This window comes from Triticum urartu, chromosome 6A (assembly GCF_056163025.1).
Source record: "Triticum urartu cultivar PI428250 chromosome 6A, HENAU_Tu73, whole genome shotgun sequence".
Taxonomy (NCBI): domain Eukaryota; kingdom Viridiplantae; phylum Streptophyta; class Magnoliopsida; order Poales; family Poaceae; genus Triticum; species Triticum urartu.
The window spans coordinates 66,239,035-66,250,190 of record NC_141878.1 but is presented as its reverse complement, the minus strand read 5'-3'; the positions used below and the strand labels follow the sequence as shown (position 1 = coordinate 66,250,190).

The 11,156-nt window shown below is 47.9% G+C and overlaps 1 protein-coding gene across 1 annotated transcript; it reads left to right on the top strand.

Annotated features, from left to right (window-relative positions):
* The first annotated feature begins 1,539 nt into the window (after window positions 1–1,539).
* Window positions 1,540–10,923, top strand: LOC125517305 (metal transporter NRAT1-like). Its single transcript, XM_087526591.1, has 13 exons — window positions 1,540–1,812; window positions 1,905–1,980; window positions 2,093–2,133; window positions 2,866–2,944; window positions 3,016–3,117; window positions 3,236–3,330; window positions 3,465–3,646; window positions 3,776–3,845; window positions 3,949–4,122; window positions 4,277–4,381; window positions 4,505–4,639; window positions 10,169–10,268; window positions 10,436–10,923. Exons 1-13 carry the CDS (start codon window positions 1,687–1,689, stop codon window positions 10,822–10,824), a joined length of 1,674 nt encoding a protein of 557 aa, XP_087382717.1. The 5' UTR covers window positions 1,540–1,686; the 3' UTR covers window positions 10,825–10,923.
* Window positions 10,924–11,156: the final 233 nt, after the last annotated feature.

Here is an 11,156-nt window from a genome sequence, read left to right as displayed (position 1 = left end):
ACGCACACGCACATCTACTCTTAGGCTGGTTGTAACGGGGAGTATTATATAGTAGTATCATGCATATGATACTATCTCCCTAATGCATAGTATTATATATTAGTATTATCTAGTATTCTATTTATTGCCATGCATGACACAAAGTAGCATAACATTTATTATGATACATTATCATGATATGATACTTCACCATCTCTTTCTTCGTTTAATGCTATGACACCTCATCAAAATTGCCTAGTTGACATGCATGATACTAGCTATGATACTATCATTACGACTAGCCTTAGCAAGCTAGCCATTCGGGGCGCCTCGATTAGTCTGTTAATTATGACATACCAGTAGAAAATCATGGATGGTTACTTGACTCCTACTCAATACTCACTCCGTGAAGTGGTTATTCACACTACACTCTGTCCTAGGTTCCCACTTACAATTTGGACGGATAGTCAGAGCGTGCACTCCAACAAAGAGAGAGTTTAAGGCTTTTTAAAGTACAATCTTGCAGTACGCATGGCTACAATAGAATATGTAAACAGAGTTGTGGACTGCACCAGGTCCGGGCCTCCAGCCTTCACCGATAAATGGCTGCCGGGAAGGCTCCAAAATGTTCGGCGAGGAACGGCCAATCAAAGCCACGTCACCTGATGTTCTTGCTAATGTATTTTGCTCAACCACAAGAGACCTTGATGTTTTTACAGTTCCTCGTTTGTAGCTGCAAAGCTAAATATCAAACTTCATATAGGAGCCTTGATTCTTCTAGGACCCGAGACCCGTATGAATATGATAGGAGGAACCATTTATGGGGAAAAGGGAAATCTTGCGTTTAAAAGCTTCACTTGGTAGATCTGCAGGTTTTGCGGGGGACCAGATTCGTGATCGTGCTTAATCTGCTTCTAGGTGTTTGAGCCAATTCCTTATGGATTTGTTTACTTCCTTTTAAAGTAGGCAACTATGTTATGCCATACTTAGAGGGTGTTTGTTTCCAGGGATTTATTGATTTAGGGATTTAAAAAAATTCATATAAATTCCATCTAAACCAAATAGGAGGGACTTATAGGGACTTAAAGTGGGCATTTAGGACTTATGAAATAAGACTCTCAAGGAGGGAGAGGGACTTATAGGGACTTATAGTTATAATATGGTCTTATAGAGACTTATAAGTCCCAGGAACCAAACAGGTAGGGACTTTTTAGGGACTTGAGACTTATAAGTTGGGACTAAAAAAAGTCCTAAGACTTATGAACCAAACAGGGCCTTACTTTGGTGGCTCACCTGTCATTGACACAGTTTTGCCGAAGCTGCCAAAGTTTTGGTGACTGGTTTGTCTACCCCCAAAATGAAAAGGGAAAAGGTCTGCAACGATTTATCGACGCCTACTGTGGTGGGATAATGTAAGCGTGAGTAAAATTTCCACCTTTCAACAGTTTAAACTAAAATTTATGCCACACTTGCCATTTGGCGAAGTATAAGAGTAGCATCTTTGAAAGGCATAAAACTAGCGACTACTGCGGAATCGACAGGAGCCACCATGACAGCTATTCCCTCTGCTATAGTACTGTATTTGAAGTTTGCGTTTTATATGGTACAGTCTTCAACTGGTCGCTGGCCTATAAAATACAGAAGTTGCTGTGTTGGAAAGAGCAAGAGGCACAGTCCTTCCAGAGATACGTGCATTAGCAATAGAGAATGGAAGGGGCTGGTGAGAGGGATGAGATTGGACGCGAAGCTCACCATGGAGGTGCAGTGCAGAGTGGTGGCGAGCACAAGGACAGCACAACCGGTGACGAAAAAGATGAGGAATTCCAGGTGCAGGTATACTACTACATTTTTGTGCATTTCTAAGGTTGAATTAAATTGTGTACTTGTTTCTGTTCAGTGTGAACTTTTTTGCTGCATGGTAGCAGCCTAGATGGAGGAAGTTCTTGGCTCATGTTGGGCCTGGAGCTCTTGTGGCCATTGGCTTCTTGGATCCTAGCAACTGTAAGCTCCTTTATTTTTGCTCAGAGCTGCATACCGTTTAGATACACTCTTTAACAAAAAGGAGACCAACTTTCAAGGTGGTAAAGCTTGTTTCTGATGTATGATTTGACAGTGGAAACTGACATGCAAGCTGGAGCTGACTTCAAGTATGAGGTAGTTTAGTTGCTGCCTTCTTGCCTCTGATGGGCACTACTGCACTAAAGGAGTTTTTTTGGGGGGTATCCAGAAAGGAAACATATATTTTGCAGCAGATTAGCTTTGCAGCTTTAGTTAAGTTTTAAGGAAGTGATAAGAATGCTCTTAAATTTTGCATCATGCGCCTTTTCTAAAAGACAATTCGTACAAATTTGGATGAGAGTACCACTTATGGCAGTTCGCTTAGTGATTGTAACCTGAGCCAGGGTCCGGTTTTTCAAATCCTTGGTGAACAAACTCGATTATAAACCCTGTTTTCAATGCTAAATTGCTTATCGCATATGTAGATCACAACATTTCAAACACTTTTCCCCAGACTATCAATTGATCAACATAGAACGACATGATATCTTATTTTGTAGAAGTACATTTACGTATAGGGCCGGTTTTATGCTACTCCGTCCGGTCTATATTACTTGTCTTTTTGTCGGGATACGGATGTACATCCATATCTAGACAAATCTAAGACAAGTAATATGGATCGGAGGGAGTATAATATTACTGATACAAGAAACCTAGAGAAGTGATCAAGAGAAATAATTATTTATACCAATATAGAGTGAAAAGGTCTGTAAGAAAATGAAAGAAGAATGCACTCTACCGGCCATTTCTGTTTCTCTCCTTTTGTTCTACGTATTCAGCATTCTTTCTTTACCAATCTGATTTTATTTTAAAATTTACCATGATCAGCTTCTGTGGGTCATCTTAGTTGGGATGATCTTTGCGCTCTTTATACAAACAGTATCCGCCAACCTTGGAGTGAAAACCAGTACCTTTCGCTCAACTATCTGTCATGGTTTCTGCATATCAAATCTGCACTTATCGCTCAATCCTGTACAGGGAGGCATCTTGCTGAACTCTGCAGGGAAGAGTATCCCCACTTCGTCAATATTTGCTTATGGATCATTGCAGAGCTTGCAGTAATTTCTGATGACTTTTTCGGTAATTTCTGATGATATCCCTGAAGGTTGATCAGTACACCTTATTCGTTACTTCCATTTTATATTTCTTTTCTTTGCTGACTTTTACGTTTGACTAACATATTCTGTATCTACTGCAGTGTTGGGTACCGCCTTTGCATTCAACATATTGTTCAAAATTCCTGTGTGGGCTGGAGTTATCCTCACGGTGTTCAGCACCCTCTTGCTTCTTGGGGTGAGAGATTTGGTGTACGCAAACACAAACCCCTCCTTAGAATTTTTCAGCTATGTATATGTTACATGATTGTTTAGGCAGATATAGGCTACTGATGATTTAACCTTACCATGTATCTTCATGTGTATCACCAGGCCCGGAAACTGGAGTTCATCATAGCAGCGTTCATGTTCACCATGGCAGGCTGCTTCTTCGGAGAATTGAGCTACCTTAGTCCATCTGCTAGAGATGTGACCAAGGGCATGTTTGTCCCCTCTCTGCGAGGGAAAGGTGTTACTGCCAATGCGATCGCGCTCTTTGGCGCTATCATCACACCGTAAGCAACTTATTTAGTCATCAGGGTTTGTTCACTGTTCACACCATCCCTGTTGTTCACTATGGTTATTGTGCGTCGATCCATATGGATGCAAAGTTCATAGCGAGCCTTTCTGTGACATTCATGCAGGTACAACTTGTTCTTGCACTCTGCCCTGGTCCTCTCACGGAAGACCCCACGGTCAGACAAAAGCATCAGAGTAGGTTGCACATAGGATAGGAAAGAGCGCTCTAAGGACTAGATGCAGTTCGTTGCTGAGTGGCAAATAGCTCGCTGACGTCACTGTTATATGTTTTGGACAGGCGGCCTGCAGATACTTCCTTATAGAGTGCAGCCTTGCTTTCGTCGTGGCGTTCCTCATCAACGTCGCGGTGGTTATCGTTGCTGGATCCATTTGTAGCGCTAATAATCTCTCTCCGGCCGATGCCGGCGCTTGTGGCGATCTTACTCTCCAATCTGCACCTCTGCTGCTCAGAGTATGCCATGCTTGAGCTGATGGAATGATCGTTCCAGTTTCAAAAGCGTTTGAAGTGCCTTATGTTGTGTAATGCGAAAGGAATAACCGTCAGACATCTGATGTTAGAGTTCTGCATTAAATCCTTGTTTAATTATCATCTTTGTTCCTTTCAGAATGTTTTGGGGAGATCAAGCTCTGTTGTGTATGCGGTTGCGCTGCTAGCTTCTGGGCAAAGCACCGAAATTAGTTGCACATTCGCTGGGCAGGTCATCATGCAGGTAATCATTCCTACTCCAGGTGTTATCCAGTTTATTTATGCAAACTATTCAGAGGCATTCTTAAGCATTATCTATGCCAGTGAGTATAGACATCTTCCCTTCCAATTATGGGCTATGTTACAGGGGTTTCTGGACATCAAGATGAAGAACTGGGTTAGGAACCTCATCACCAGGGTCATCGCCATTGCTCCAAGCCTTATAGTCTCCGTTGTGAGCGGTCCGTCAGGCGCTGCTGGCAAGCTAATCATCCTTTCCTCGGTACTCCTCCATGACCTTGTCATGGCTGGCAGGCGGGCCCTCATCAAGACACAAGCACTGACCAGTGGGGTCACCGTAGCAGAGAAGCAGAGTGGTGCATCAGTCGTGTAAACGTTACAGATGGACCGGTGTGGTTGGTGAGGCTGTTAAGTAGCCAGTCTGGTAGCGATCCAGAGGCATCGAGAATTATTGTAATCGAATAGACTAAGGAGAGAAGCTGTCCTTCTCCTTCCCGGCATCCTTCCTCTCTAAGAAATCCCCACCTACCTCCTTCCTCTCTCGATCTAGATCAGGCCCCTAACAGTTGGTATCAGAGGTCCAGTGATCCGGTGACTTGGAGACGGCATACCCCCGACCACGCTACACCAATAAGCAGGCCTTGAAGACAGCGGCCATGGAAGAGCAGCTCGCGGCGCTCATCCAGTCGGTCAAGGAAGGCCGGGCGGCTAACGACGCTCGACTTGAAGCGATCCAGACCTCCCTCGAGCTATGACGCCCGGCGGTGATGAACCTGCAGAACCAGCTCGACGAGCTCCGCACCCAGGTGGGGCGCATCGCCCTCCACCCTGCGCTAGCAGATCCTCGAGCGCGGAAGCGGATTCCGCACGAGAAGATGTGGTTCTTCGGCAAGCGGCGCGTACTGGGGAGGAGCCCCCAGTGGCCGATCTGGGGCACCACGGGCCAAGTGGCCACGGCGTCATCAACAACTCCAGGGCCATGGTACACGGGTGGTCACCACCCTGGCACCGCCTCCGGCCAAGGGTGCATTCTATCCTCCTATTGTCAATTCCAATTCCCACAGCCTAGAGTTGAGTTGTGTTCCAGAGGACGAGTACCACCACTCGCACCAGTCTCGTTGGGCTCTTCCGAAGTTGGATTTTCCACAATTCGATGGGGAAAATCCACAATTCTGGAAATCCAAGTGTGAGAAATACTTCGATGTGTACGACATCCCCAAAGAGATGTGGGTTCGGGTCTCTACACTGCACTTTACAGGCAACGCAGCGCGTTGGCTACAATTGCACGAGCTAGGCACGAAAGCATTCACTTGGGAAGAGCTTTGCACTGCTTTGTGCGGCAAATTCGAACGCGACCAGTACCAGGCGCAGCTCTGTGAATTTGCAGCACTTGGTCAGACAGGGACAGTGTCGGAATACATGACACGCTTTGAGGAATTGATGCATCAGATATTAGCTCACAACTCGGGGTTTGATCCTGTGTATTTCACCACCAAATTCGTAGATGGGCTGCGTGCGGAAATTAGAGCGGGTGTTGCATTACATCGACCTCAAGAATTGGATACTGCCTTTTCCTTGTCTCTGTTACGGGAGGAGATATTGGACGCGATGCCTCGAAGGGAATTCCGGCGTCCAGAACCTGGGCGTGTTCAGCGGCGACCCCTGCTAGCACTGGCAGCGCCTCTACCGCGTGCAGTGCCGCCTCCTCCACCAGCCGTCGTAGAGGACAGGCGCGACATCGACGGGGCACAGGCAGCAGATCGGCGACCCGATCAAGGCTGGGGCGACGATTGCGTGGCGGTGCTTCGCAACTACCGCAGAGCAAGAGGGCTCTGTTTTAAATGCGGGGAACGCTGGGGCCAAGGCCACCAGTGTGCTGCCACGGTACAACTGCATGTTGTGGAAGAGCTACTGGATTTGCTTCAGGCTGAGGGGGATGATTGTCAGGAGCATGCAGCGGACGAAGAACAGCTCATGTCCATTTCTAAGTTGGCCACCATAGGGCAAACAATGCCTCGCACGGTCCGTTTGTTGGGGCACATTGACAAGCAAGAAGTTCTGATACTGGTCGATTCTGGCAGCTCCCATAGCCTCATCAGCGAGTCAATAGCAGAGCGATTTGCCAATCACATTTGCCAGTTGAAGCCGGTGACGGTCAGAGTGGCATATGGTGGCAAACTCACTTGCTCCGGATATATTCCAGAATGTCAGTGGCAGGTGCAGCAGCACAAGTTTACTATTGATCTGCGGGTGCTTCCTTTGGGCTGCTATGACATGGTCATTGGCATGGACTGGTTGGAAAGTTGTGGACCAATGCTGATTGATTGGACTGTGAAAACATTGCAATTCCACCATCAAGGGAAACTGGTACAGATGCAAGGGTTACGTCAAGAAGTTAAGCAACCAGCACAGATCTCAGTTGAGCAATTAGAGCAAATGGAACAAGCGAACGCAATTGCGGGTGTGGTGATGCTCTGTCTGTCAGACCAAGCAGAACAACAGGAACCTCTCCCAGCTGCTATCCAACGCGTCTTGGACCAGTTTCAAGTGGTGTTTGATGAACCGTCAGGACTGCCCCAACGAAAACCATGGGATCACGCCATTCCTCTGGTGGCAGGCACGAAACCAGTGAATCTTAGGCCATATCGCTACACCCCAGAGCAGAAAAATGAGATTGAAGCACAAGTGAAAGAGATGTTGCGGCTGGGGCTTATCACACCTAGTGTTAGCCCGTTCTCTTCTCTGGTACTCTTGGTGAAAAAGAAGGATCACACTTGGAGATTTTGCGTGGACTTCCGGCATCTTAATGCAATAACCATCAAGTCGCGCTATCCAATGCTAGTGATCGACGAGCTCTTGGTTGAGTTGGCAGGTTCCACATGGTTCTCGAAGCTGGACCTCCGAGCAGGCTACCACCAGATCAGATTGTTGTCGGAGGACGAGCACAAAACGGCTTTCAAGACCCACCATGGCCACTTCCAGTTTCGGGTGCTGCCATACGGCGTGACGGGCGGACCTCCAACTTTCCAGGGTACCATGAACATAGTGCTGTCACCCTTGCTGAGAAGGAGTCCTCGTGTTCATGGACGACATTCTAGTCCATTCTAGAACCTTGGAGAAACATGTGAGTCTGTTGACGCAGGTGCTGCAACTGTTGCAGCAGAATGGGTTCTACGCCAAACGATCAAAGTGCGCTTTTACTCAGAGAAAAATTAGCTACTTGGGACACGTGATAAGTAAGCAGGGGGTGTCGACGGATGACATTAAGGTGAGCACCATGAGGGATTGGCCAGTACCTGATACAGTGAAGAAACTACGTGGGTTTCTCGGGTTGGCAGGATATTACCGTAAGTTTGTCAGAAAATTTGGCATACTTAGTAAGCCCCTAACAGATCTACTGCGCAAAGGTGTGGTGTTTGTCTGGACACCCACAACCGATGCTGCCTTCTGTGCTATCAAGAAAGCTCTGATTGAGGCTCCGGTGCTGGCACTGCCAGATTTCTCAAAGACATTCGTGGTGGAAACTGACGCCAGCGCAACAGGGATCAGTGCAGTGTTGATGCAGGATTCCCACCTAGTAGCTTACCTCAGTCGAGCATTGGATCCTCGCAACTTGGGGCTGTCCGCATACGAGAAAGAGTGTTTGGCCTTGCTCCTGGCCATCGACCACTGGTGCCCATACTTGCAGCATGCGGAGTTCATGGTGCGCACGGACCAAAAAAGTCTCCTGCACCTGACTAACCAGCGCTTGAACACTCCCATCCAACAGCGAGCATTTACAAAGTTGCTCGGGATGCAGTACGTGATCCAATACAAGGCAAGGATCTCAAACAGAGCAGCTGACGCCTTGTCCAGAAAAGAACACAGGCGGGACGCAGAGCTAGCAGCCTTGTCAGTATGGAAACCTGTATGGTTGAAAGCAGTACGGGCAGGGTACCAGGAGGATGTTGCTACAAAAGAATTGCTAGCGCGCGTAGCACTGAACCCAAGTGTCGAACCAGATTACCAGCTTCAAGGGGGGTGCTGAGATTCAAAGGGCGTGTTTGGCTGGGACCGGACACTGATACTCAACAACATGTCGTCAGGTCGTTGCATGACAGCGCTATGGGCGGTCACTCAGGGTTTCACGCCAGATAAAACCGCATCAAACGCATGTTTGCTTGGAAGGGAATGAAACAACAAGTGAAAGAGTTCGTCAAGCAGTGCCTGACCTGTCAGCAAGCCAAGACTGAGAGAGTCTCGCCGGCCGTGTTGCTTCAGCCACTCCTATCCCAAAACGGCCATGGGCAGTGATATCCCTCGACTTCATCGAAGGCTTGCCCAAATCTGGTGGCTATAACGCTATCCTGGTAGTGGTTGACAAATTCTCCAAGTACGCACATTTTTTGCCATTGCGACACCCGTTCACGCCCCTTGACATCGCCAAGACCTTCATGCATGAGATTTACCGACTCCACGGGATGCCATTGGGGATTATATCGGACAGGGACCGCATCTTCACCAGTCAGGTATGGCAAGAGTTGTTTCGCCTGTGCAGAACAGAGCTGAGGATGAGTTCTTCGTACCATCCGTAGACGGACGGGCAAACCGAGCGTGTTAACCAGTGCCCGGAAACGTACTTGCGTTGTTCAGTGCATTCCTGCCCTGGTAACTGGTCAAAGTGGCTCTTGTTGGCGGAATATTGGTACAACACCAGCTTCCACTCCGCGCTCGGGCGCACTCCGTTCGAAGTGATCTACGGGCAACTACCACGGGAGTTCGACATCGATCAAGTGGACAACAGAACTGTGTCGGACCTGGCAGCATGGTTGCAAGAGCGCGAAATCCTGCTGGACCACCTGCAACAACAGCTGAAGAAAGCTCGGGATCGAATGAAGAAACAGGCAGACCGCCACCGTACCGATCGGTCATTTGAGGTCGGTATCGCGGTGTTGCTAAAGCTACAACCCTTCATTCAAACTTCCGTGGCAAGGCGGCCGTTCCAGAAGCTGGCCTTCCGTTACTACGGACCGTACAACATTCAAGCTAAAGTGGGTGCAGTGGCGTATCGACTTGACCTGCCAGATACCAGCAAGATTCACCCAATGGTGCATGTATCTTTGCTGAAGAAAGCGGTGGGAGCGACCGTTCCAGTCAGTGCAGAATTACCTCCACCTGACTCCGTTTTGCAGGCACCTCACTCTCCCAGCCAAGTGTTGAATTGCAAGATGGTTCGTTCTCAAGGAGAGATGCAGCTACGCGCCCTGGTGCAGTGGAGCGAACTACCGGTTGACCTGGCTACTTGGGAAGATCCAGAGAAGCTCTAGGAGAGGTTTCCATCGACACTGCCTTGGGGTCAAGGCGGTTCTCAAGGAGGGGAGAATGTCACGGCTGGCAGGCGGGCCCTCATCAAGACACAAGCACTGACCAGTGGGGTCACCGTAGCATAGAAGCAGAGTGGTGCATCAGTCGTGTAAACGTTACAGCTGGAACGGTATGGTTGGTGAGGCTGTTAAGTGTCCAGTCGGGTAGCGATCCAGAGGCATCGAGAATTATTGTAATCGAATAGACTAAGGAGAGAAGTTTTCCTTCTCCTTCCTGGCATCCTTCCTCTCTAAGAAATCCCCACCTACCTCCTTCCCCTCTCGATCTAGATCAGGCCCCTACAGACCTCTTCCAGTTCCACCATAGTTCAAAAAAATGGTCATTGCAATGGCTGATTAGTTAATCTGCAGTTACTACCCAAAGAAATAATAATCTCCAGGCTGATTGATGAGCTCGTGGTTCTTGATTTTTTTCTTCTTTGATGTAGATGGTTCTTTCTTTTGAGATGTCGTTCGCTCCCATCCCTCTCCTCAAGTTTTGCAACAGCAGGAAGAAAGTAGGACCCCTCAAGGAGTCCATCTATGTAAGCCTCCAAACAATTTCAACACAAGAAACACAAAATTGCACAATCGACATTCACAAAAGTAACCGTTTATAACACAAAATTACACATAGAAAAAATTGGATGTCACATATTGCAACTTTAGAGATCAGAATTGCGAACACGCATATGATGATCAATGCATGGGTGCAGACGTGATCATCGCGTGGGCCCTCAGTGTGGCACTCATCATCGTCAACACCTACTTCCTGGTATGGACCTACATAGACTGGCTGGCACATAACCACCTCCCAAGGTACACCAACGCGCCGGTCTTTGTGGTCGTCTTTGCGCTCATGGCTGCCTACCTCGTCACCATTATGTACCTGATGTTTAGGAAAGACATGGTGGTGACGTATGTACCAGTGGCAGAGAGGGTGCAGGGCCAGGCGGAGGCTGGTAGGGCATCGGTGTTGGCGTCCGGTGCAGACGGAGACCAGCCGACGCCGTACAGGAAAGACCTAGCCGATGCCTCAACCACTGGCGGAGCTATGTGCAACCCTACAGGTGCCATGCCTCCCCATCCTTTCCAAATTTACTGAAGAATTTTTGTAGAGAGAGATTCAGATTGGAAAAATAGAGATGTTTTCCACTATCTTTTCTCTTTGCCCCCCCCCCCCAATCTTCCTGGTCAAGCTCCGCCACTGGCCTCAATATAGCTAGTATACCATGATGGATGACAATGTGCTCAATGGTGTCCTTTTCTTATGTGCTATGGTTATACTTCCCTCAAGCATGTTGTGCATCCTATACATGTTCAGTGCATACAAGTGTAATTACTATTGTGGTTGGTTGCATTTGTTGAAACATCCATATGTGTGGTGGCCTGTATTTGTGAAGACATGCTAAAGTGAGAGTTTTTTTTGGTAGGCTA